The sequence below is a fragment of the Nomascus leucogenys genome, chromosome 22a (genome assembly GCF_006542625.1).
Source record: "Nomascus leucogenys isolate Asia chromosome 22a, Asia_NLE_v1, whole genome shotgun sequence".
In the NCBI taxonomy this organism is placed as follows: domain Eukaryota; kingdom Metazoa; phylum Chordata; class Mammalia; order Primates; family Hylobatidae; genus Nomascus; species Nomascus leucogenys.
The window spans coordinates 1,168,071-1,194,647 of record NC_044402.1 but is presented as its reverse complement, the minus strand read 5'-3'; the positions used below and the strand labels follow the sequence as shown (position 1 = coordinate 1,194,647).

The 26,577-nt window shown below is 60.3% G+C and overlaps 1 protein-coding gene across 2 annotated transcripts; it reads left to right on the top strand.

The window, feature by feature from the left end:
* Positions 1–3,291: 3,291 nt before the first annotated feature.
* Positions 3,292–26,318, top strand: ADSS1 (adenylosuccinate synthase 1). Of its 2 annotated transcripts, none has more exons than XM_003276202.4 (13): positions 3,292–3,563; positions 13,976–14,078; positions 17,300–17,362; positions 18,254–18,304; positions 18,676–18,742; positions 19,529–19,636; positions 19,767–19,848; positions 20,075–20,201; positions 20,805–20,959; positions 22,023–22,147; positions 23,812–23,909; positions 25,240–25,389; positions 25,956–26,318. In XM_003276202.4, the coding sequence occupies exons 1-13, from the start codon at positions 3,372–3,374 to the stop codon at positions 26,006–26,008; spliced, it is 1,374 nt and encodes a 457-aa protein (XP_003276250.1). In that variant the 5' UTR covers positions 3,292–3,371; the 3' UTR covers positions 26,009–26,318. The 2 variants fall into 2 exon arrangements, with proteins under 2 accessions (XP_003276250.1, XP_030659557.1); XM_030803697.1 differs by lacking the exon at positions 3,292–3,563 and adding an exon at positions 13,122–13,256.
* The last annotated feature ends 259 nt before the right edge of the window (positions 26,319–26,577 follow it).

The window sequence follows — 26,577 nt, the reverse complement described above, 5'->3', positions numbered from 1 at the left end:
TGAGGGGCCCCCAGTCCCCCAGGCCAGGGGCTGTCCCTGGAGCCCTCAGGAGGCAGTAAGAAACATCTAGAAGAGGGCACAGTGGTGAACCGCACCCAACAGTGGTGAGATAGGTGCAGCTCTACAGGGGCGTAATTTACAAACCACCAGACTCGCTGGTTATGTGTGTGCTGTGGTGGCGTTTGCTTTCCAGCAGATCAAGATTGTGCGATCATCCATTTTGAGAATCTCTCCGTCACCCCAAGAAGTCCTGTCGCACCCATCAGTCCGACCCCTTCCCCATGCTCCTCCCCAGCCCTGGTAGCCACTCACCTGTATTCCGGACGCTCCAGATGTCGTCATGCATGTCTCCTGGCTTCCTTCGGCTGTTTTCAGGCGCCATCCTCGCTGCAGGCTGTATCAGGACTTCATTCCATTTCATGGCTGAAGCACATTCCATTGCATGCATGGACCACATTTGGCTTGTCTGCTCTTCTGTCCGTGGACATCTGGGTTGCTTCCAGTTTGGGGCTTCTGTGAATCCTGCTGCTGTGGGCATTTGCATAGTCCTCGTGTGGATGCAAGTTTTCGTTTCTCTGGGGTAGATTCCTCGCGGAGGAACAACTGGGCAACATGCTAAGTTTATGTTTAACTTTTTAAGTAACTGCCAAACTGTTTTCCAAAGCAGCTGCACCATTTTTCATTCCCATCTGTGCTATTGTTTTTAAGTTAAATAGCTCAACGCCTCCCCCTCCCCACCCCCCACAGATCTGCCAGTAAAACTGGACTATGGAGTATTGGGTGGGGTCACCTACAAGGTCACCTGCAGCAAGTGAGGCCATCGCCCCTCCTGACTGGAGAGGTGGGACTGGGGACCCTGTGACAGGAGGAGCTGCCTTTCCTGGAGCCTGGTTTTTCTTTTTCCTCTGTGCTCCATGAGAAGTCAGTTTAGTGGGCTACAGCCAGCAAAGGAACCAAAACGGACAGGAGCTCTGGGGGTGCCTTGCATGGCAAGGCTCCGTGGCTGCAAGCTTGTACACAGGCGGCTGTGGGTGTCTGTGTGTCCTGGGCCACTGTGTACGATGGTCCCTCTGGGAGGTGTGGCCCCCAAAGAGTGGAACCCACAGGTGGACACGCCCATGCACCCTCGTTCTTGCCCAAGGTCACACATCGAGACAGCAGGGCCCAGATGAATGGCCCCAAGCTCGGTGGCTCCTGTGCTGCCCACCACCTGGGGACAGGCCCACTGTGGGGGGTATGGGGTGGGGGTGTTCTAATTCGGGCTGGGCCGTGTGACTGGCAGGGGCCCCAGCTGTTGGGCCTGGGCAGGGCTGTTTTTAGAAAAGCCCCAACTCCCTGCCCCCACCCGGGCCCGTGGCTATTTATAGTCTGGGTCTGGAGACGTCAGTGAGTCACTAGCGTTCACCTCTGCACGGTCGGTCCAAGCCCCCTTAGTGAGGTGGTCTAGCATGTCCCCCAGTCCCCCAAGCCTCTATCTGACATCTGCTGGCCCAGAGCCCCAGGGGTCCCCAGGAAGGGCTCAGAGCTGGTGGCCCCCACCAGGCCTTGGAAGCACCTCCTCGTCTGATGGGACTTTGTGGTTCCTGGTGGGCATTTAACATTGTCAGTTTCTCTCATCTGGAAACAAACCTCCCGTGACCTTCTTGGCTTCTCCTGCTGCAGTCCGCCTCTTCCCTACCTGCACAGCTATCCGCTGTGCCCCAAATTCCCTCCTTGACACCCCCAGACCCACTGCCCCACCCTCAGGTGCAGCCGCTTCTCAGCAGGCTCCAGGTTCTGCCAAATCTCAGAGCCCTGCAACCCTGCTCCAGCCCCTTCCCAAGCTGGGGGCGGTGGTCTGCTCACCCCCCACCAGCTGTCACCCCCAAGGTGGCACTAGGAAGTTCATACACGACGACTGCTTTTCCACGGAGGCCCCACTGACTGCTTGGAACCCACGCAGCGGCATTTTCCCCGTGAGGATGCTGAGGGAGAGGAAGTGTCAATGTGCCCGGTGGAAGGAGAGGGGACTGGGGACATGGGTGCAGGGGGCAGGGGGCCAGGCTTCGAACAGCCCCTCTCCCTCAGGCTGGGGCAGGGTCAGGCGCCTGGAGAGGAGGGGTGGGGAGGCTGCAGGCAGGGGTGGGCAGCGGTGTCCTTGGCTGCACCTGAATCACTAACTCAGTGTGAGCGACCTTTGCTGTGACGGGCCCAAGCTCCACTCCTTCCTCATAGGGAGTGTCCCATCTCCATGGACTCCCTGTCACTAGCCTTGGAGTTGCCCTGAGCCCAAGAAGCCTCGTGGCTCCAGGCTCTTTGGCAACCGAGAGCCCTCAGGGAGGGAACCAAGGGCCCCGCCTCCCTGCTCTGAAGCAAGAACCTGATTCTCCTTTCTGCCCCTGGGGCCCCAGGACCCTTCTCTTGGCCACCAGGGCTGGCTTCCTCCAAGCCTCATCCACTTGGGAGGGGTGGAGCGGGAGGGGCGAGACAGGACAACCAGCCGGGAACACGGGAGCCTCGCAGACCATCGCCTCCCTCTGGGGCCTAGTCCCTCCACAGGCTGGGACGGGAAGGTCTGGTGTGGGGCCTCTTGGGAACCTGGGCCCCACGTTGGTGTGCATCCCTGGGGGTTGCTCCCATGCCAGCCAGGTGACGCTGACAGGATGGGTCCCTTTACCCCAGACTTGGGTGCTGAGGGCCGGAGCTCCATGCTGGAGCTCGCCTGCTCGCTACAGCCAGGACCGAGCCACATCGCGCCCGGGCGGGACGCGGGGCCCCTGCGGTGGGGCAGAGGTGCGGGCAGTTGCGGGGACACAACGTCCTCGGCGAGGACGCGCTGCGCGGCTCTTCACGGCCGCCAGGGGGCGCGCCCGCGCCCAGGGGACTCGGGGTTCCGCGGGGGGCAGGTGCGCTCCCCGAGAGTGCGGACCCTCTAGGTGGGGTGCAGGACGCAGCTCCCCTTTTGCAAACCGCACTCCTTCCCTGGAGGGAAAGACCGCCCCTGCAGTTGCTGGAACCCGGAAGTCCTGGGCCCGGCAAGGGCCTGGGGGGTGAGATTGGGGTGCGCAAGCCTTGGTCCCCGACGGGCTAGCGAGAAACTGCCTCCGTTGGCAAATTCGTGGGGCGCCCCAGGCCATCTGCCTGCCTGGCCGTCGGTCCGTGCGGCCCCTCACCCCTAAAGTGCTCGAGACTCAACTGGGTTTCCCGGGCAGCGGCGAGGGGGCGGGGATTTGGCGGCCGGAGGTCACCGGGGCGTCACTGTGCCCGCCCTGGCCCGCCCCCGGCCCGCCCCCTGCCCCGCCCCCTGCCCCGGCCCGGCTCCATTTAATGGCGCAGACGCCGGCGGCGGCGGGCTCCTGGCCGGGCCAGCGCAGCGGAAGAGCCGAGCCAGCATGTCGGGGACCCGAGCCTCCAACGACCGGCCCCCCGGCGCAGGCGGCGTCAAGCGGGGGCGGCTGCAGCAGGAGGCGGCGGCGACCGGCTCCCGCGTGACGGTGGTGCTGGGCGCGCAGTGGGGGGACGAGGGCAAAGGCAAGGTGGTGGACCTGCTGGCCACGGACGCCGACATCATCAGCCGCTGCCAGGTGCGGGCTGGGGCGCCGGGTCCCTCCCCTACCGCCCAGCGAGCCCCCCTCCCCCGACCCAGACGGCCCCTGTCCTCCCATGCCCTGGCCGGTCACTCACCCGCTTGGATGCCTTCCTTCCGGGAGCACCTTTCCCAGGGCCACCCCACCCACGCACGCACACGCACCACTCACACAACCCCCGACCCACACACACCAACCTCCTTCCACCCACCCCTCCTCCACCACCCCGGCAGCGGGCCAGGGCACAGCTATAAATACAAGTCGCTGAGTTGGGGACACCCGATCCTCAGGGGGTGGCGCATGCCATGGGTGTGACGCTGGACCCTCTATGGGGGAACCAGAGGACCCAGCCCCAGGATGGTTTGAGGACCCCCAAGACACCCCCCTTCCTCATTTACAGTGATCACCTGGGGCCTGTCTGGGTCTGGGACAGGACTTAGCTGGCTCCCCGCAGGGTTGGCAGGTGGTGGAGGGGGTAAAAGCTGCCTGCTGGGTGGGGGTGACCCCGGTGAGTCAGCCAAGGAGAGGCAGAGGTGGAAGGGGGCACGGCCGTCCTGGGGGGCAATTGGGGCCGGGCCTGAGGGAGGGTGCTTGGGACGATCCTAGCCAGACATGGGAGAGGGAGGGCCACAGACTTCTGGCCAGGGTGACCCGGTGGCTGGCAGTGCCACCGAGGAGGCCAGACCTGCTTTGTCCCCCAGGGCGGGGCCTCTGCCAGCCAGCAGCTGCTCTCAGCGCCCCCATCTGTTCTGACTGAGTGGACACTGGGCACTCTCTCGGGCCGCCACCCTGGGGCTGCATGCCCGATTACAGGGCAGCCAGGTCTGCTGCCCATGGGCTGACTTACAGCCCCAGGCACAAAGAGGTCAACTTTGGGATGCACGCGTCTGGGGTTTGGAGCCTGCCTGGGGCTGCTGCCAATAGTGGAACAAGGGCCCCTGCACCGCCCCTTCTCCGGGTTCTGCGGCCTCCTTCCTGAGCTCCAGAGAGGAGGGCTGGGGCTCGCGACGATCCCTGTCAGAGAAGGGAGTCAGCCCAGCACCCTGTGTGGCTCAGGGCTGTCTGAGCCCCTCCTGCCGGAAGGGACTGTGGCTTCCTAGAAAGTTCTTCCTGGAACGGTGGGGGACCTCCCACCTCGCTCTCCGTCCTAAGCAGCAGGCAAGCTCATCCCTCGCTCCAGAGATCCCCCAGGTCCTAGAGGTGGTCCTCAGCCCATGCTCCCTCCACACTGCCTCTGCCCTGCCACCTTGTCCCCGGCCGCCAGGGGGCGTGTCCAGCACTCTACCGCTCTTCACCCTCCAGGGCGCCCTCAGCGTGGGGCAGCCATGGCCCCCCAACCCTCCTTAGACCTCTCTGCTCCCGTGAAGCCCAGTCCCCTCCCTATGAGCTGCCAGCTCTGGTGGGCGCCATGCACTTCTGCAGGGCGAGCTAGGGCCCCCACAGCTGCTGTACACGGCGTTCATCCGGCTCTGCTCCCAGCTGTGGAGATGGTTCTGGATCTGGGCACTCCCTGCTGTGCCCCCCGCCCAGTCCCCCCACAGCCCCGCTCACTCGCAGCTGTGCTGGGGGAAGGATGCAGCAGGCTGGAGCCCATCCCGCAGTCGGGCCACCAGGCCGCCCTCGCCAGGCCACCCCACAGCCTGAGGGAGCCCCTGGCTCTCCAAGTGAGTGGGAATAAAAGAGGTTTGTCCCTGGAGCCCACACCTGTACCCCTGCAGCCTCCTCACAAGCCAGTGAGGCAGGATCATCCTGAAGAGCTCCTTCACAGGGGAATGGAGGCTCAAGCATGGAGGAATGAATCACTGCCACATTGGGAGCCCTCGCGGGTGCCACGTGCCCACCATGATAGCCCAGGGCCTGGCCCTTTGTCCCCACCCGCGAGTGCAGGGACTGAGCTGGATCTCAGCGGGGCGCTGCTCTGCAAGGGAAGGTCAGGGACTGGTCTTCTTTGGGGCCCCAGCCCCAGGCTCTCTGCAAGTGCTCAGTGACCCCCTACCTCACAGTGCCCATCTCTCCTCTTAGCGGTGGGGGTTCTCCCCTACCACCAGGCTCCCAGCACCTCCCCTGTTCTTGTGCACACCATGTCTGACCACCCCATGTCGTCAGAGGCTGGCGGAGTGAGGGTCTGGCTGGATCTCCCCAGGGAAGACTGCGTCTTTCTTACTTGGAGTGTGGATGCCTGAAGCCAGATGAAGGTACCTGACATGGGGGTCTCCAGGCGCACAGAGGCCACACCTCACCCACTCACTCGAGGGGCTGAGCAGAGGACAGAGCAAGGGCCGAGTGGTCCAGGTGGTCAAAGTGCATGCAATGGGCAGAGCGGGCTGGGCCGCATCCGGGAGGCAGGCTGGCTGCCAGGAAGGCTGAAGCTACCAGCCCTGGCAACAAGCCTGTTCTGCTCCCCAGTCCCCGAAGGGTCACCTGGGCCTGGGGCCATCCTGGGTGTTGGCTATGCTCCTTCCCTGGCTGCCCAAGCCTCTGGACACCCAGGCTCTGGCTCTGCCTTCTGCTGATGCCTGCACCAGCAGAGCCATCACTTCGAGCCCAGCTCCCAAGCCCCCTGGTGGCCCCTGGCACTTGGCAAGAGTCGCTGCTTTGCCCACCCTGGACATGGACTTCCACTCTGCCCAGAGGTGATCTGGGGCTGCCCAAAGCCCCCCACGGCTCGCCTCATTCTTTTCCCATCCCGGTGGTCTGGGGCCTGTGGTCAGAGAGCACCTGGGGGCCCCTGAGAGTGTCATTACCTCCCACAGTCTCCCGCCTTGGGTCCATCTTTAGGACCTGTTTCCTGGGCAGCCTCCCTTCTCCAGGCTAAGCCTACATTTTGCGTCCCCCACCTTGTGCCCACACCCCCCCCTTCACACCTCCACTCCAGGATGGCTCTGGGTCTGTCAGGCTGCACTATGCCCCCTGGCCCCACTGTGCCATCTTCCTCCTTGCCTGCTCCCCTGGCTGCTCCCAAGCCTCTCTCCCCTCCAGGCTGAGTCTCCTCTGAGCCAGGTCTGCCCTCCCTGCTCTGCGGCCACATCACATTGTCTGCCTGTCTGTGCTGGGGTCCTGTGTTCCTTCTCTTCTCTCTGGGCACAGACACCCCATCCTACTTCCGAGGGGTCCCCAGGCACCTCCTCCTGTGCTTCCTCCCTCGTGTCCATGGCATTTCCTTCCCCTGCGTGCCCCGCCTGCATATCCAGCTCCTACCCCTCAAATGGGCAGCTGAAGGCAGGCGCACCTGGGTCTCCCCTGCCCCCTGTTCCCAGGCTGGCAGTGCCTGGCCTTCACCCCCTAGTTCCTCCTTCCATCTCCAAGATACTTCCTCAGGATAACTGGGCTCCCTGCCGAGGACCACAAGGCTCCAGCACGCCCTGGTCAGGGTTTAGAATCCCCGTCCTTCTGCTGCAGTGCAGACCTCAGGGCACTGGGCTGTTTATGTCTGGCCATGCCCAGTACACGGGCTGAAGGGGCCTGCCCTGGGTCTCCATAGCACACTCCCAGCCTCCCGTGCCCTCCAGGTCTAGCTAGAGCCAGTGTCCAGCCGGCGGATAGGGGTGGAAAGCTATGGCCGTGTATGCAGGGGTGTGAGATCACAGGGTGTTTCCAGTGTCCTCTGTGGTGTGGCAGCGCCAGGTAGGAGCTGGCATCCTGTGCATTGAGGGCCCCTGTGCTGTGGCTGTCGGAGCTCTGGGCACCCTCTCCAAGGGGTCATCAGGTAACGCTTTGCCTCAGGCTCCAGGGTGCACCAGAGACCTTCTGGGAGTCAGAGGGGCAGCTGCCTTGGCCAGGGAATGCCTGGAGTTGCTTCCAGAAAGATGTTTTCCCCCTTCCTCACCTCTGCACTGTTGATGGTGCTGGTTACTGGGCTGTGGCTCCAGGACAGAAGGTCCCTGCAGTTACACACAGCCCTGCATCATTGCAGGAACACCAGTCCCAGGCAGCTGAGACCTGCACACCTGTGCCAGTGACCTCAGTTCTGTCCCAGGCCTCACCCCACTACCAAAAGGGGCAGAGAACAATTCCTTTGGGTTGAAGGAATGAATGAATGGTGGGAGCCTGCAAGCAGAGCCCAGAAGGGAGTGAAGCAGTGTAAGTGGGTGAACCCACCGCACTGGTAGTCACAGGTGCGTGCACACTGGGCGCCAGGGCCCCTTGCTCTGTGCCAGGCACAGTCGTCATACAAACTGCCATTGGGTGCCAATGCCAAGAGGTTGGGCCCAGGAGCCTCACGGCCTCTGAAAAGCACCACTGGCCTCCCCCTGCGCTTGCCACGCTGCTGCCTTCGCTGCCTGGTGTGAGCTCGCTGACAGCCAGGCCCTGGGTCAGGGCTGGGGATGGACACAGAGGCAGGAGAGCTGGTCGCTCCCATTCCAGGGGGAGAGGTGCAAACAGCCACTCCACTGTCCCCTCCTCCCCAAGCCTGCATGAGAGCTGAACCAGGAGGTGGTATAGCATGGGCCTGGCACAGCTAGGGCCGAGGGAGAAGCGGGCAGAGCGCAGTGGCATTGGGGCACGGCGCTGTCAGAGATGCAGTCCGCTAACGCTGTGGGGAGAAGGCTCTGGAGCATGGGAGGTAGCGAGCCTCGTCCCAGGTGTTGCTGCAGGTAGGGCTGACGATGGGGGCTGCATCGCAGGAGAGAAAGGGGTCTTCTTGGGAACCCTGGGCCAAGCAGACACTGTGGCCAGAGGAGTCATTCATGGCAGTAAAGGGCCTATGGATTGCAGGGCAGAGAAGGGCAGTGGCCAAGTGGGCCGGGAGTGGAGGGGGCACTGGCAGGTCAAAGGAGGTCAATGGACAGCCCCCAAGCCAGGCAGATGGCAGGTGGCATCCCAAGGGTTTAGGGACGGGGTGGACAGGAGCAGGACGATGGCTGTAGGGCAAGGCTGGGACACGCACGGGTGACAAGCTCAGTGCAGGGGCAGGGCATGCACCGTCTGGGCAGTGTGGAGGTGAGGAGCAAGGACAAAACCTGTATGTGCAGAGGCCTTGCAGGTGTCAGCAGCATGGCGTCGGGGTGGTGGGGAGGAGCGCGGCGTCGGCGTGGTGGGGAGGAGCGTGGCAGCGTGGTGGGGAGGAGCGCGGCGTCGGCGTGGTGGGGAGGAGCGCGGCGTCGGCGTGGTGGGGAGGAGCGCGGCGTCGGCGTGGTGGGGAGGAGCGTGGCAGCGTGGTGGGGAGGAGCGCGGCGTCGGCGTGGTGGGGAGGAGCGCGGCGTCGGCGTGGTGGGGAGGAGCGCGGCGTCGGCGTGGTGGGGAGGAGCGCGGCGTCGGCGTGGTGGGGAGGAGCTGTGGTTTGGCAACCCAGAGGTAAGCAGGTGGGCAGAGGTCCCCGGAACTGGCCCTGCCCCTCAGCTCGGCCCCAGGTCACAGCACAGCCCTCCCCTGGCTGCCTCCAAGGAGTCTCCAGCTACTGAGTGGCCACCCCATGCCAGCTCAGCGCACCCCTCGTCTTCCCAGTGCCTGTGGAGGCCCAACCAGGGTGACGCTGGGAGAGGAGAGGCCTTGGAGGAGCCACGGGTCAAATGCAGGAGGCCACACCTGCCTGCCCAGGAGGACTGCAGGAGCCAGATCCTTAACACCTGGAGAGTAGCAGGTGGGCGCGGTGGCTCACATCTGTAACTCCAGCACTTTGGGAGGCCGAGGCAGGCGGATGACTTGAGGTCAGGAGTTCAAGACCAGCCTGGCCAAGTGAAACCCGGTCTCTACTTAAAATACAAAAATTAACTGGGCATGGTCGTGGGCGCCTGTAGTCCCAGCTACTGGGGAGGGTGAGGTGGGAGAATCGCTTGAACCCAGGAGGCAGAGGTTGCAGTGAGCCAGGATCACACCATTGCACTCCAACCTGGGCGACAGAGTGAGACCCTGTCTCAAAAAAAAAAAAAAAAATTCCATTGTTTAAGCTGTCCAGGCTGTGGATTTTGTTTTGGCAGCCCTGGCAGACTATAGATAGATAGATGATATGGAGAGAGATGTAGAGAGATATTTACTTATAAATATATGTACATATATAAAATGCCTGGAGGGACCAGCAATGGTGGGAGGACTGAGGAGTGCCCCCCGCCGCCAGAGGCGCTGTGGGTGGTCTGAGCACACGCACAGCCTCCTGGAGGGGAGGGGCCTGAGTGGGGCAGTGGAGACAGGGCTGGCCATGGGGCCGTGCCTTTCCTGGCCCCCAGAGGGGTGAGTTGGCTGGACCCGCAGGGACAAAGCAGGGGTCAGAGCTGTGTTTGGTTCCTGAGTGGGCCTTGTCCCCCTTCCCTTGTCCAGGATGGAGAGAGCCTCTTTTCCTAAACTCCCTGCTACCAGGGAGGCAGCTGGCAGGGATGTCCCCTAGGGACTTTGAGTGACCAGTCAGACTAGGCAGAGAGTGGTAGGGGGGGCTCCAGTGTCCGTGGGGGCTCAGAGCTGTGTCCTGACCCAAGGCTCCACCACAGAGGGGAAGACCCCAAGAGAAACCTGGAGGCAGGTAGAGAGCGCCAGGGGGCCACCAGGCTCCCCGGGTGCCCCTAACTCTGGGCCCCCAGCCTGGTCTGAGCCTTTGGGTACAGGTCACTCAAGGCAGGTGTTCTGCACTGTCCATCTTCGTATCTTCTCTCTCACTCCCACCCTTGCATCACTGTGCTTCTGAGAGTTGGGGGCTTACCTTAATCTACTGTCCCTGACCTGGCAAACAGTAGAAAGTCGGCATGATGTGGCCCTGCAGCTGCTACACCTCTAGGGGCCATCATTCATGCCATGGCTCTGTGACAGCACCCCCTAGAGTTGTGCAGTGTGCAACATGGGTGACCGTCCATGGCAGCTCACAGCGTGTGGCTCAGCCCATTGCCCATGCAGGGGGCTCCTTTCCTAGGAGCAGCAGGTCTGGGCTTCCTCTCCACCTGTAGGGGCAGCAGTGGGCATCTTAGGTAAATGCAAGACTCCGCAGCCCCTAGAGGACCCTGAGTGGTGGCTGAAGGATGGATGTGCCCATGGCCTTCCCTGAGCTCAGGTGCCTCAGCTCTGCTTTCAGAGGAGCAGGGCAGCCGAGGGGTGCCTGGCAGAGACAGGCCTGCCGGCTAGACCTGGGGACCCTGGAGCTTGGCCTGAGGGGCTGTGGTGGGAGCTGTGCCTGAACAGGGCTGTCCCGTGGCACACACTCACCCTGGCTCTTCTGCCCATCACTTATCCCTATGAGGCAGGAAAGACAGAGTGAGTGCCGCTGCCCTGGGGGCTCGACACTGGGGGGATGGTGACAGGACTCAGAGTTCAGGGCTGGGCTGCCTGGAACAAGCAGACCCTGGGGGGCCCCCTGCGGCAGGATCCATGGACCCATCTACTGGGCCAGCAGGGGCCAGGAAAGGAGAAGAGGGAGACCGGTGGGGCTGGAGGCACCAGTGTGTCTGTGCAAGAGGAGGAAGCCCTGTGAAAGGGCAGCAGCCTCCTGACTGCCCTGCACACCATGCTGAGGGGCCTGGCGTCCACCTGCAGCCTGAGGCAGCCCCAAGGGAAGGTCTCGGTGCCTCTCCAGGAGGCGGGGCTGGCCCTGATGTTTGGTCCCTCCTCAGCGGCCAGCCTCATGGTCAGCCTTGGCTGGTGGCTCCCATGGCAAGGCAGACCCTGGCCTGGACCTGAAGGCTCTGCCTTTGTGCAGAGCCCCAGCCTGACTGTACCAGTTTCCCTTTGTCCCCCTTTGTCCAGCCCTCCTTGGATGCCTCTGCTGTGGGAATCCCAGGCTGAAGCTGGAGGAAGGGCAGGAGGACTTCTTGTCCCCAACTTCTCACCACGTGCCTGTGCAGCCTGACATCCTGAGACCTCAACTGGTGATGGGGAGGACAGACTGGGGTCTCTGCGGGGCCATCGTCCTGGGCTCCCCAGAACTGGGAGCCCCTGCGGATCAGCAGGCCCCAGGCTCAGTGTCCTGGGCTGGCTCCTACTCCCGGGTGTGGCCTGGCACTGGCCCTGGGGTCACTGGACACCCACTGGCCTACGACAAGCCACGCGTGTTCCTAGGAGCCTGTGTTTGCCCCCAACAGAGCCAGGGTGTGCCCAGTGGGGCGTTCCTGGGCCTGTTGACATGGGCCCTGGGCACTCTGCCATGGTAGGCAGCACTTGGCCTGACTGCCAGGTCATCCCTCGATGCCTGCGCACCCCAGGCGGGGCTGTGTACAAGGGATAGGCTTCCCTTCTCAGTTTCCCTACCTGTCCTCAGAGACCTCACCCCTGACTGCCCCCAAAAGGCAGCAGATGCAATCGTGGGCATGAACGTACTCTGTGACCCCAGCGGAGAGGAATTACCACGTATGTGCTGAGGCAATGACGGAGTAAGGGTGGGGGTCTCCAGGAGGGTGCAGTGACCCCCAAACCCAGAGTCTGTTCGAGTCACGCCAGGGCCTGCCCCGTCCTGATGGACTGAACCTGTGCACCCAGGGCTGACTCAGGGTCTGCTGAGCAGCACAGGCTGAGAGCCCTGCCCATCTGCCCAGGCTGCAGAAGTGCCCTGACCCTGCACCCCCACCCTGCCTCGGCGCCTGGCAGCGTTAGCTCCCCCAGGGCCTCCAGGTGCCCTCACACCACCCTCCCTCCTGCCACCAGGCTTCCTGCGTCTCTCCACCTCCCAGGATCCCCACCCAGTTCACCCAGCACCGCCCCGCCCAGAGCCACTGTCCTGAACTGGTTTCCTATAAGGACTGGACCCAGCCGGGCAGGGCCAGGCAGAAGTCGGGGTATGGAGGTGGGGACGCCTGCCCTGGGAAGGGGCTTCAGGGCTCTGAGTGCTGCATAATCTGCCAGTGTGTGAAGTTAGGTCCCAGGAGGGTGAGCCCCCTGCCTGGCATCTCCGGATCCGCCCCCGCTCTGTCCCCAGGGTTGCCCTGCCACCAGCCACCAGGGCTCTTTCCATGTAAATCTTGTCCAGATGCGTCGTGAGGAGCTAGTGCAGAGGGAGGGGGCTGCCATCACTGAGGGTCCTGCCTGGGCAGGCGGGGAAAGGCTGTGTGGAACACGCCACTGCCAGGCTTGTGAGGGTGGGAGGGGAGCTGAGACCCCTCGGCTGGGCAGAGAGCAGTGGGGTGTGGCTGGGAGGATCCCCCATGGGTAGACAAGTTGAGGGCTTTTCTGCTGGGAGGTGAGGCAGGAAGGTGGGGCTGGATCTGGGCTCTGGGGTCCTGGGGACAGAGTGGGCCCCAAAAGGACAGTAGTGAAGGAGAGGCCAGACCAGTCTGTGGGGCAGGGTATCCGTGTGTGTCCCCCTCACCCCACCAGGACCCTGCTCACCCTCCAGGTGGAGCTCAAGGAGAGACGGCAACAGGGAGGGTCCCCCATGCCATCCAGTGGCTGGCCAGAAGTGGGGCTGGAGACCTGGCCTTGTTTCCTGGGGCAGAGACCTTCTGGGGCTCCCTCCAGGCTCTGCCACACCTGGCCTACACAGATCTCTTATGGTAGCATGAAGACAAAACGGTGCTGGAGGGACACCCCTTGCCGTTGGTGGGGGCCTGGCTTCAGTGGCAATGGGCCATCATGGGCCATCAGAGATGCTGCCTCTTCCTCAGCTGTGAAGCGGGGCCTCCTGCCTGCACATAGGGGAGCCCTGTGAGCCATGCCTTGGGGCTGGAGTGTCCCTGTATCCATCACACCACCAGCCCACCTGCCCTGCAGGAGCAGAGGGTGGGGGCAGCAGGGGACATCCACTGGACTTGTGCCCTGCTGAGCAGAGCCAAGCAAAAGGCAGGAGGGCTTTGGTTGTTGCCCCACCTGGAGAGGATCCCTACCTTATCCTCCAGCTCCCACTGGCACAAGAGGCCCTTGGGGAACCTAAGGCAGTGGCATCCAGGGAGGTGGCACAGTTTGCTTGTATCATGTGGCTATCTCATGGCAGGAGGGGGATTGGAGCCTGCACATCCTAGTCCCAGGCCCTCTCCCCACCATCGGCAGGAGTCCCCCCAGAGAGGGGAGCCTGTGGCTGGGTGTTCCCCAGAACAGGGCTGGCTCCGAATGGCTTTTTCTTTTTCATTCTCAGATGGGAGGTGCCTGCCCAAAAGGAGGGGTCTCTGCTAAAGTGGGTGAGGGCAGGTTGGGCCGTGGGGGTGCTGAATCATGCTCTATGGAAGGGTTAGGCTTTCTCATTCCTGCATGAGAGGAGCGAGCTCCAGAGCGGGGCCTGCAGCTGCAGAGACCTGCACCAAGCCACCTGGAGGTGTTGGCACCAGCCTGGGCCAGACCCTCCCCAACCCAGGCCCCTGACCAAACTGCTGCACTCCTTCCAAGGTGCAGGATGCCTACATCCCAGTCCCGCACAGACGCAGCAGAGCTGGCCAGCAAATCAGACACCCCAAAATCCAACAGCAGTGCCCTGCAGGGACAGACGAAGCCCCATGTGGGTCAGTCCATGCCCGGGGGATCCTCAGTACCCAAGTGCCTTCAGCTTAGCCAGGTTTCTGTTCCAGGGGGGCAACAACGCTGGCCACACGGTGGTGGTGGATGGGAAGGAGTACGACTTCCACCTGCTGCCCAGTGGCATCATCAACGCCAAGGCCGTGTCCTTCATTGGTGAGTGCCCTGCCCCCACCTGTGTGTGAGCAGGAAAGGGGATGTCAGCCAGCCCAGGAGCCCCATGCGCGAGGGCACGGGGCACCAGAGCTGGTGATGGCGGCTCTAGCAGTAGGCTGGACCCCAGCCTCCACCCGCCCCACCAGGCACTGGTGCACAGAAACCTGCATAGCCCGGGCCTGGGCTGGGAATGCAGCTGAGAGGACACAGGGATGATGGGAGGAGGGGCAGAGTCACATCCACCACGCAGGAGCAGGAGTGCCTGATCCCTGATCCCTGATCCCTCGCACGCACACACTCCCTGTGTGTGCCGGTGACTGCATGTGCATACCTGTGAGTGAACATGTGCTTGCGACAGACCTGGCTTCTCGCTGCATGGTGACCAGGCTGTGTGGACAAGGTCATGCCCTCCCTGGCCCTGCTGGGCCATGTGGCCGTCCTCTTGCCTGAGCTGCTGTGGCCATCTGGCAGGCCTGGCTCCAGCCCCTTCCCAGTCCGTGCTGCAGAGGGACCTCCTTCCACATCGCCTGCCCCCTCCTGGGTCCGGACACAGCTCCTCCCCGTGGACTTTGCTGCAGCCACCTGTGACCACTCAGTGCTCCGAGAGGCGAGCCACCTCTGCCCCCAGGGTTCCGTGGCTCTCTTTCCCTCCTCCTTTCGGTCAGAAGCCTGCTCTGTGCACCCTGGCCTCAGCTCTTAGCCCAAGACCCCCTTGCTCAGAGAAGCTTTTTCTGATCCCAGTGGCCAAGGCAGCCAGGCCCCTTCTTGTACTTCCCTTCCAGCTCTTCCAGACTTCAGCAAGGCCATCCTTATGATATATCTGACCCCTTCCCAGCCCGTCAGGAAGTGGGGGCTCAGGCGCCTCAGGTGTGTGCCCAGCAGATGGCATGGGCCTGGGCCCATTCAATGTGAGCAGAGGGAGGAAGATAGAGCAGAGGTGGCTGCTGCAGGGGCCATGTATGGTCAGGGGCTGAGCTGGAGTGACTCACCCAAGACCATCCCCTTGGGTGCAGACCCAGTCCCTGGCCCTCCCAGCAGTGGGGCTAGGACAGTGTGGGGGCGGTCCCTAGTTCACAGCAGGGAGGCCCTAAGCAGTCAGGTGGCCTGCCCACCATGTCCTGGGAGCCCCTGGCCCTGGCAGACTGGGCAGTGGCACTGGCTGGCCACCCCGGGTTGTGCTGCAGGAAGCCTTCTCCAGCCGCCAGCCTTGTCCTGCCCAGCCCTGGACCCCACGTGGTGGGAAACAAGGCCAAGGAGGCACCGCTTAGCAAGCGGCAGGACGTGCCAGGGCTCACACAGACACCCTCAGCTTGCGGCACTCCGGGCCTCTGCCGCGTGTTTATTTCAGGATGCTGTGGCATTTGGGTGACCTTTTGTGCTCACCATGGCTTGCGTAGTCTCCGGGTCACTCTCGTCTGGACTGAAGTCCCATCTCCCTCAGCTGAGCCTGTGCCATGGCCAGCCTCAGCGGGAACTGGCAAAGGGAAAGGGGTTCCTTGGGGAGGCAGCAGGGGTTTCTGAAGGGCTTCATCTTCAAGCAAGGGGTTTAGAGCTCAGGGGTGTATTTGTGTTTTTTTGGTTTTTGTTTGTTTTGAGACAGGGTCTCGCTGTGTCACTCAGGCTGGAATGCAATGGCACAGTCCTAGCTCACTGCAGCCTCAACCTACTGGGCCCAAGGGATCCTCCTGCCCCAGTCTCCCAAGTAGCCAGGAGTACAGGCTTATGCCACCACACCCAGCTGATATATATATATGCATTTTTTTTAGAAATGGAGTCTTGCTGTGTTACCCAGGCTGATCTCCAACTCCTGGCCTCAGGCAATCCTCCTGCCTCGGCCTCCCAAAATGCTGGGATTATAGGCATGAGCCACCATGCCCCACCAGAGCAGTGCATTTGTTCCAATCGATGAACCTACACTGACAGGTCATGGTCACCCGGAGTCCATAGTCACCTCAGGGTTCACCCTTGGTGCTGTACATTCTACCAGTCTGGACAAATCTATGCTGTGTATCTGCCACTATAGTATCGTACAGAATTTTTTACTGTCCTAAAAACCCCCGAGCTCCACCCATTCATCTCTCCCTCCTCAACCCTCGGCAGCCACTCATCTTATGCTGTCTCCACAGTTTTGCCTCTTCCAGAATCTCAGAGTTGGAATTGTACAGGATGTCGCCTTTTCAGATTGCCTTCTTTCGCTCAGTAACATGCATTTAACTTTCCTCTATGTCTTTTCATGGCTTGATAGCTCATTCGTTTTCAGTGTTGAATAATACTCCACTGTCCGGATGGACCACAGTTGATTTCTCCTTTTGTTTACTGACGGGCCTCTTGACTGCTGTCGAGATTCGGCGATTATGAGTAGAGCTGCTAAACATCTACGCGCAGGTTTCTGCAGGGACATCAATCTTCAGCTCCTTAAATACCAAGGAATGTGTTTTGCAACCATCACCACCATCCACCTCCAGAACTTTCTTATCTTCACACACTGAGATGCTGAAACATCAAACAACTCCCCAGTCTCCCTCTCCCAGCCCCTGGCGCCTCCCGTTCTACTTTCTATCTCTATGAATTAGACTCTTCCAGGGACCTCCTATAAGCGGAATCATCCTGTTTGTGTCCGTTTGTAACTGCCTTATTTCACTCAGCATAATGTCTTCGAGGCCCCTCCACGTTGCAGCCTGTGTCAGAATTTCCTTCCTTTTTTAAGGCTGAATACTCTTCCATCGTGTGGGTAGACCATGTTCTGCTTATCCATTCATCTGTCAATGGACAGCTCTTGGCTACTGTGAATAATGCTGCTATGAACATACGTGTGCTCATTTCATGCTGGGTTGTTTTTTTGTTGTTGTTTGTTTGTTTGTTTTTTTGGGACAGTCTCGCTCTGTCACCCAGAGTGCAGTGGCAGGATCTCAGCTCACTGCAACCTCCGCCTCCCAGGTTCAAGCGATTCTCCTGCCTCAGCCTCCCGAGTAGCTGAGATTACAGGCACGTGCCACCAAGCCCAGATAATTTTTTGTATTTTTAGTAGAGATGGGGTTTCACCATGTGGGCCAGGCTGGTTTCGAACTCCTGACCTCAAGTGATCCTCCTGCCTCGGCCTCCCAAAGTGCTAGGATTACAGGCATGAGCCACCACACCCACCCATTTCATGCTGTTCTTAATGTATGTTTTCCAGTGTCTGGGACACAACTCTGTCTCTCATGCCTCTGTCTCTCACGCAGGCAACGGGGTGGTCATTCACTTGCCAGGCTTGTTTGAGGAAGCAGAGAAGAATGAAAAGAAAGGTAGGTCCAAGCTCCTGCAGACTTGCCCTGTCCTGGACGCGGTGCCCTGAGCGGTTGTGTTGGCTGGAGCCTTCCTGAGGGTTTCTCCCGGGGAGGGGACTGGCGGGGGTGGGTTCCCAACACAGCTGGCCCAGCTCATCACCCGCTGGCTCTACCTATGCAGAAAGCGAGTGAGCTGGGCAACCCAGAGGCCTCAGATGCTGGTGGCCTCAGCATCACGGGGCCAGGTAGCACCTGGGAAGTCCAGGAAGGAGCCAGGGACCTGGACCAGACACCCAGTGGGAAGTGGGGACTGCTGGGCTAACTATGCCTGCAAGGAAGGATGTGGCTCCTGGAGGCTCTGCAGAGCATCTGGCCAGGCACGCAGAGGCCAGACCCGCCAGCTGGGGGTGTGAGCAAGTCAGACCTAGGGTGGGCAAGGACAGATGGCAGCCCGAGTGGGTCTGGGAGGACACTGAGCTGCAGTCTCAGGCTCAAGGGTGGGACGGGTGTGAAAAGAGCAAGAATGTGATTCTGGGGACATGGGCACCAGGGGGTACCCAGACTGAGGTCCTGAGGGGACAGGTCACCTTCAGAGTGGCTGCAGCTAGGGAGGAAAGCCGGGCACTCACACCAGCTCTGGCTCCCCAGCCCAGAGTGGGTGAAGCCTGCAGGCGTGGAAGTAGGCATCCCGGCAGTGGGGCGGAGTGAGGGTCCGGGAGTCTCAGCGGGGGAGGAGGCAGCGAGGGGCGGGTCTGCTGCTTGCTGTGCAACAGAGGTGGCCCTGTCAGCCTCCTCCCCTCATGCCTTACCCGGATGGGAGCCGGGCGAGCTAGCCCAGCTTTGACCCCTCACGTGTGAGCTGCAGCGCACCTGTGAACACTGACCCACCTGTGTGCCGTGTCCCCGCAGGCCTGAAGGACTGGGAGAAGAGGCTCATCATCTCTGACAGAGCCCACCTTGGTACGTTTCCCACTGGGGTACAGGGAACAGCCCCTCCTGCCCCCACCATTGCCAGCCAGCCCTGCTCCTACATGGCCACCGAGATCAGGGAAGTCCCCAAGGCCTTCTTGTTCCACATGGCTCCATTAGCTTGTACATTATCCTTTTTAAAGAGCTTCAAGTTGGGAGCTGGGTCAGGGATCACTAGCCCATTTGCAGATGGGGAAACTGAGCCCCAGACACTCATGGTCACACCCCAGTGTGTCCTTTTTGAAATCTCGACCACCCCCTTCCCAGGAGACTCAGGCCAGCAGGAGGTGAGTTCCATGTGTAAACATCTGTCCTCTGCTTCTCTCCTGTTCCCTGGTGCCCTCACCTGGCCCGCCCGACAGTGTTTGATTTTCACCAGGCTGTCGATGGACTTCAGGAAGTGCAGCGCCAGGCACAAGAGGGGAAGAAGTAAGTCTGCCGGGACACTCTCACCCTCGGGGAGTCTTCTGGGCCTGAAAGCCGGTAGACTGTGGGGTGTGTCTGGTCCTGGGCACGACGAGGAGGGTACTTCAACCCACTCAAAGCCCCTGGAGAATGGCACCGTCAAAATTCCACAGCTCATCACCCAACCCCCGGACGAGCCAGCCCGTCTCCCTCTGGGGTTGCACACTGTCCTTGCCGGCTGCCACTGCCACGCAGCTCCCCCCAGGAGTGCATAAGCCCTACCGTCACCTGTCACACCCACCACCTTTCCTGACTCCACACGGCCCCAGGGAAGACACGAGGAACACTAAAACAGTTTAGTAGAACCTCAGATGTGCCAAGGACACAGGAGTGAAGCAGAAGAGTGTCTTGCCTCAGAGAGGTGATGGTCACACACTTACCCACTCACACTCTCACACAGGCACAGGCACTCGTGCTCTTACGTACACACCACACGCCTACGCATGCTTGCACAGGTATGCACATGTGCACACACCACACAAGCCCACACACCCACGCAAATGCACAAAAGTACACACAGCCACACGTGCATACACCTGCACATACTCCATGTGCACACATCCACACACCATACCAGTACATCCTTGCGAGTGCGTACACCCACACATGCACACACTCACAGCTCAGCCAGACACAGGCGGCAATGGTGAGCCCTGGAGTCATGAGCCGGCAGGGGTCATGGCCTCCATGGGATGCCTGAGCTCCTTGGGGCTCCTGGGTTCTCATGGGCACCCACTCCCCATCTTTCAGTATAGGCACCACCAAGAAGGGAATCGGACCAACGTACTCTTCCAAAGCTGCCCGGACAGGCCTCCGCATCTGCGACCTCCTGTCAGATTTTGATGAGTTTTCCTCCAGGTACCTGAGCCGTCTGCAGTCCCGGGGGAGGATGGGGAGAAGTTGCCGGAAGGGACTGTGGCTAGTGGGGAGGGCCCTGAGGACCAGTGTGGACCATGACAGGGGGTGACGATGACTGTCCCTTGTGCAGATTCAAGAACCTGGCCCACCAGCACCAGTCGATGTTCCCCACCCTGGAAATAGACATTGAAGGCCAACTCAAAAGGCTCAAGGTGAAGCCGGGGCCGCAGTGTGGGGGCTGCGGAAGTGCCCCTCCAGGGAGGCTGGCTGTCCTACCTGGTGCTCGTTGAACACTCTTGGGGCACACCCGATACTAGGCATTGTTATGGGCTGGCCAACCTTCTTGGGACGCAGGCCTCCCCCGCCCAGGCCTCCCCCGCCCAGGCCTCCCCTGCCCCAGGCCACAGGCTCACTCTGCTGCTTGGCCCTTCCTTGCAGGGCTTTGCTGAGCGGATCAGACCCATGGTCCGAGATGGTGTTTACTTTATGTATGAGGCACTCCACGGCCCCCCCAAGAAGATCCTGGTGGAGGGTGCCAACGCCGCCCTCCTCGACATTGACTTCGGTATGTCCGGGAGGGTGTGCGTGCCAACGACCTTTCGTGCCTGCCAGAGAAGACCCAGCTGCAGAGAGCCGTGGGAACCGATGGGGGAGGGAGGGGCAGACCTGCTTTCCAAGGCCACAGTGCCATCCATGCCCACAGAAATGATCTTCGTGTCCTTGGTGTTCCTGTTGTCAGCAAGGGAGGGGAGAGGAGAAAGGGCTGGGCTAGAGATGAAAGAACAGGGTGACAAGGTCAGGGGTGGGGCCAGGGAGCCTGGCAAGGTAGGTCAGAGCCAGCCCTTCCGATGGTCTGTACAGCCATATCCCATCCTCACCCCCACGGGCGCACCAGCTTACCCTCACCCCCGAGGTGGCCTGGCCACCTCAGGCCATGCTGTGGGCAACTTTCTCTCTCCCCTCACCCCAGACTCCTATGTGAGCCACATGGCTCAGCACACAGCACCCATTCGGCCACTCCCCCAGGACAGGCCAGGCTGGCGACCCCCACGGAGGGGACCCCCCACGATTTGAACTGCCTGCTGCCCTTTACTGAGAAGGTCTCTTGGGCCGGGTGGAATAAACTACAGGGGTGACAGGTAGCCCCCTAACCTGCTCCGTCTTGCAGGGACCTACCCCTTTGTGACTTCATCCAACTGCACCGTGGGCGGCGTGTGCACGGGTCTGGGCATCCCCCCGCAGAACATAGGTGACGTGTATGGCGTGGTGAAAGCCTATACCACACGCGTGGGCATCGGGGCCTTCCCCACCGAACAGATCAATGTGAGTCCCCAGCCCCTCAGGACCCCATAGGAGGCCTGGGAGACCAGGCAGGGGTGCCAGGGGTGGGGTGAGCAGTGCCAGGGTGGGGGCTGTGGGGATCCTGTCAGTGCTATTTCCCCGTCTCCCATCAGGGCCCTTCCTGCTGTGCAGGCCAGTGGGGAGCTTAGTAAAAGGCGCCGGGGTGGGCCTGTTCCCACGGCCACAGCACATGAGCTCACATAGGATGTGCACATGCACACGCGTACACATGACCTCGTTCCCCTCGGAGTGTGTGAGGCCCACAGGCAAGTGGGGACGCCTTGCAGCTCCTCAGGACACCCTCATTCAGGGTAGCTGGTGGACTCACCTTGGCTCAGAGAGGACACTGAGCACCTTCCCTCAGCCTTGTCCCCAGGTTGGGGGGTCTTCTGTCACACCCAAGCTAGAATTGGGGCTGAAAGCCAACCCTCACAACCCTGCCCAGCTCTCCAGCCTCAGGAAGGTTTCTGGAAGCTGTTGTGGCCCCAGAATCCTCAGGAGGCCCCAGCCTTCCTCTCTCAGCCTCAACCCGTGACCCTTGGTAGGGCAAGGACATGGCCCTTGTTACTGGGCAGGAGGAAGGGCAGGTGCTGGGAGAGTCCGCACGGGGAGGGGCGGACGCCATCCAGAGAGGCCTGAGAGGGTGCAGGGATACATGTCAGGAGATACACACACCCCTGACCCCCAAAGCCAAGCTGCAGGGCCAGGCCCGCCTCCCCCAGCTGCCCATGGCAGGAGGGGAAGACAGCAAGGCTGCCTGTGCCTTCCCCAGCTCACAAAGCCTAGTGGTCTGGCCTGTTCAAGAAGAGCGCTCGCCGGCTCAGCTGGCATTGTGGGCCAGGCCCTGCCCGTTGTGAGCCTCAGCTGCTGGACAGGCTTATCAGGGGTGTGGGGATGTCGGGGAGCTGGACTAAGGACTGTCGGCGGAGGCGGGGCACCCTCAGGGATTCTGAGAGCTGCCTGCGGGGAGGAGGGGGAGCAGCAGGGCCAGGCCGCACAAGGCTCCCACCACAGCTCACGTGACGTCCGCCCTGTTCTCACGTAGGAGATTGGAGACCTGCTGCAGACCCGCGGCCACGAGTGGGGAGTGACCACAGGCAGGAAGAGGCGCTGCGGCTGGCTGGACCTGATGATTCTGAGATATGCTCACATGGTCAATGGATTCACTGCGTAAGCAACCCATGCTGCCGTCCCCGCTGGGACTGTCCCTGCCTCCCGACACCTGCAGAGGCAAGCAGCACTTGACGCAGGGGCTGAGGGCCACCAAGTCTCCTTGGACAAGGTTTCCATCGATCTCGACCCTTCCACAAAGCACGGCCCAGGGGTTAGCGGTATGGAGGCCTGTGCAGGGTGTGTTGGAGCCAGCCCTAGGAGCACAAACTCCCACCCCAGGGCTGATGCCATGAAGGATGAGGGCATTCCGGCACTTGTGAAAGGTTAAAATGCTTCATGTAGAGACCAGAAGTATCCAGGACGAAAGGATGCACTGTCATCCTGCTAGGAGGATGGAAGCATGGGTGCCGGCCTGTCGAGGCATCCACTCTGCAGGCCCCTCCGCTTTCCACAGACTGACCCAGGCTGCCCAGCTGTTCAGGCTATCTCCCAGGGATCAGAAAGAGGCTTTGTGTGATGGGTGGGCTCACGGCTTCCTTTCCAGCTCAGTCAGACAGGCCAAGGCTGTGAGTCGCACATCTTTCACCAGGGTTGAGAGCATCATCCAAAGTTCCTGGAGAATTAACCAGACCCCTCCTGGGTGGGTATAGAGCCAGTCCGGCAACGGGAAGCAGAGGGACCGAGTAGCTGAGAGTGTGGCGTCTGGGGTCCCTGACTCTCACTTTCCTTGTGCGCGATGCCGGGTTCACGGCGCCAGCCTTATCACGTGCTAGGGCCAGCATGGAGGACAGGCAGGGCCAGCAGTGCTCAGCAGACCCATCCATAGCCTGCTGCATCTGGTGCCCCTTCAGGCTTTGCCCACAGAGGGAGGAAAAACAGAAAGAGAGAAGGAAAAACAGAGCCCATGGCACAGGGCCTGGTGCCAAAGATGGACCAGGAAGGGAGGCTGCCATCATTGGCATTGGTGGGTGGGTGGGCAGGGGCCAGGAAGGTGACTAGGACAAGGGTGCCATGCTCACGGGCTGGACACAGGGCAGTGCTGGGACCCTAAACACGGCTGTGCTGTGGGGAAAGTGCAGCCAGAGCCACAGACAGCAGCCACCATGTGTGGGGATGGGAGGGGAGGAAGTGGAGCCTGTGGGAGCAGGGGTCCCGTGGGGCACTCGAGGTACAGGGGACTTAAAAGGGCAGAGATGAGGTGCAGGGCGTGAGCAGAAGCCCCCACCCTCTGGCATGTTTGTCAATGGCACTTTTTTGGGATCACTTAATCTTTCTTTTCCACTCGGTGTAAATCAGCAGTCCCTAACCTTTTTGGCACCAGGGACCAGTTTGGTGGAAGATGATTTTCCCATGGACAGGGCAGTTGGCAGGGGTGTGGCGGCGGATGGTTTCGGGATGAAACTGTCCCAGCTCTGATCATCAGGCATTTGTTTCTCACAAGGAGCATGCGGCCTAGATCCCTCGTATGCACAGTTCACAAGAGGGTTCGGGCTCCTATGAGAATCGAATGACAGGAGGTGCAGCTCAGGCCATAGTGCCAGCTTGCCCGCCACTCATCTGCTCTGCAGCCCGGTTCCTAACAGGCCACCAACCAGTACTGGTCCGCAGCCCAGGGATTGGGGACCCCTGCCGTAAATAACAGAAGCGAGAGGTGACAAGCAAACGGAAGAAACCCCAGCACTGCTGAGCACTTCTTGGGTTTGCCCCTTGGCTTTGCACAGGCTGGCCCTGACGAAGCTGGACATCCTGGACGTGCTGGGTGAGATTAAAGTCGGCGTTTCATACAAGCTGAATGGGAAAAGGATTCCCTATTTCCCAGGTATGTGAAGTGGGGCAACCGTTCTGCCTGTTGGGCCGTTTCATGGTATTGGAATAGATGGGACCTGTGATTTCTGAGAGAGGGGTGAGTTCCCACGTTCACAGGACACAGGGCAAGCAGCTTGTCTCCAGTGACCAGCCTCCATCACGGCTTTTGCCTCTCACAGGTTTCTCCCCACAACGTTCCCCAGGAGACCTGGCTGGGCAGGGGTGGCTGTAGGCCCCTTCTAGTGCTTTGGGAATGGCTCAGGGGGACAGACTACTCGCCTGGGACCCTGGGGGACCTTCAGTTGCCTTGAGGAAAAGGCCACCTGCAGGGAGCCACGGGAGGCACACAGGAGTTAGTGGATGCGGTTGGCTCTGGAAAACCTAAAGCTCTATGCAGATGTACAGGATGACTATTTTATCTGAGAAAATATGCTTTGTGGTGAGACTTAAGACCTATCCAGGATCCCTGCTCCCGTGCACCCCTTCTTCTGGAAAGCATGAAGGAGATGCCATTTGCCTGGGTTTCACGGGTTTCAGTTTCATGTGCATCTGGATGTGCCCCCTCAACCTCAGTCCGGGGTCATGTTCTGACCCTGTTCCCCGCAATGGCTTCCTCCTCAGTGGCCCTGGGTGAGCTGCTCTTGGCTGGTCTCCACTCAGCAGATCTTTGTAGACCACAGAGGGCCACTTGGCTACAGGAGCCATGTGTGTCCTTGCAGGCAGTGTCCCTGACCCTCCTGACCCTTGACCTTTGAGAGGATGCATTTCTGAGGACTGCAAGCTCTCCTCATGGTGGTCCAGGGTCCCAGGAGGACATGCAAACACTCCCTGGCTCCAAGGCTCAAACACACTTGCAGCAAGAACCCATGTTCCAGCATCTTCCATCTGTAAGGGTGGTTGTCTTCTACCAGGAACCACAGAGTCCTGCACAGAGCGGGGGTCCCTGCCCTCTGGGACTTGATGCTCTTTGGGTGGGAGGACACAGATGCTTCAGGATCCCTTAGTGCTTCAGGATTCTAGAGTCTCTTAGAATTTCCAAGCCAAGACTTGGAGTGCCTCAGCTGATGTCACAGTGGAAGTTCTAGCAGAGTGGGTAGCACATATGTGTCATGTCCCTCTGGTCTGGAAGGCGTGTAGTCAGTGTCTGAGCCCCACTGCTGTCCCCTGCTCACCACCCAACACTGAGAAAATCAAACTGGGCCACGTGCCCACTTGCTGCCTTTGTCGCAGCTGAGTCCCTAGGCAAGGAGTCCCTGGATGGGGGTGGCCGTGTCACCAAATACCTGCTTCCCTGGTGATAGGAGGTCTGTGGGCCCCACTCATCTCCTGTGTGCTTCCCCCAGCTAACCAGGAGATGCTTCAGAAGGTCGAAGTCGAATATGAAACGCTGCCTGGCTGGAAAGCAGACACCACAGGCGCCAGGAGGTGGGAGGACCTGCCCCCACAGGCCCAGAACTACATCCGCTTTGTGGAGAATCACGTGGGAGTCGCAGGTGGGTGCCCTGCATCCCCAGCCACCCTCCCTGCACCCTGGATGCCCCAAGGGGCCCACATCCCAGCACAGGGCTTGGTGAGCAATAAGAAAACCAAGTGTGGTCACCAAGTGAATATACTGGATGGCAGGAGGGGAGGAGGACTCAGAGCTGGGGCAGTGGGGCTCCGGGCTAGGGTGTGGGTGTGACCTTGCCAGGAGCCCCTGCCTCTCCGCATCTAGAACAACAGATGGGACACATCCCAGCCATATGAGTGTGTCATATGTTTACTCTCATAGCCCAGAGGTGTTTGCACCTACAGAGAAAGGGCCTGCAGGGAGAGTCACTAAGTAACTAACGTTGCCATTTCCAAGGGAGAAGGGAAGAGACTCCTGTTTTCCGCTGCGAGAGGATCAGTGCCCCAACATGCACTACCTTCATAACTCACAAATTACAACTGTCTCCATTTGGAGAGAAAATAGCCCCTTTACCATTTGAACTACACAGAAAGATACGACACTAAAGAAAACTTTTTCTGAACTTTCTGCCTCCAGTGTGTATCATAACAGTCTTTTCTGCTCTTTCAGTCAAATGGGTTGGTGTTGGCAAGTCAAGAGAGTCGATGATCCAGCTGTTTTAGTCGCAGACTGAGCTGATCGCAACAGGCCCTGGCAGCGTCTGGACTTGTGTAAACAGTGGCAATCATGTTCCTCGGCCGCCACAACCAACACCAAAGCAGGAAAACCATTTTCTGTACTTTTGTATTTCTGTTGAACCTGTTGGTTTCTACAATGATTTTAAACATTGGAAAGCCAGCCTTGTGTATATTTTTAAAAATTCTATTTAAAATGAGCCAAAGTGCTCAGAGACCTTCTGTGACACATTAGTGTCACATGGTTGCGTGTCCAGCCAAAGCAGTGTCATAATAAACATCTCCAATGGCCACTGAATGGGAGCAGTCATTACATGTTTGATTTGACTTTGTCTTTATTGCTTTTAAACACTGAAAGACAACAATTCACTGTGACAGGAGTCTGGAGGATGTAGCTTCCTAAGAGCTGCCCATGTTTTTTGGGTCATAAAGCCAAGCCTTGTGTTTACTCAGAAAATTAAATAGAACAAGCCCATATAAGAGACCAAGTTAATTAAGTATGGTTTATTTGTTTTGTTTTGAGACAGAGTCTTGCTCTGTCACCCAGGCTGGAGTGC

What these genes read in the sequence shown, in the direction of transcription:
- ADSS1 (XM_003276202.4), top strand. Translation starts at nt 3,372, where the DNA reads ATGTCGGGGACCCGAGCCTCCAACGACCGGCCCCCCGGCGCAGGCGGC. An exon ending in TTTGATGAGTTTTCCTCCAG is followed by an intron (nt 19,637 to 19,766) that starts GTACCTGAGCCG and finishes TCCCTTGTGCAG; the next exon opens with ATTCAAGAACCTGGCCCACC. An exon ending in TCCCCACCGAACAGATCAAT is followed by an intron (nt 20,960 to 22,022) that starts GTGAGTCCCCAG and finishes GTTCTCACGTAG; the next exon opens with GAGATTGGAGACCTGCTGCA.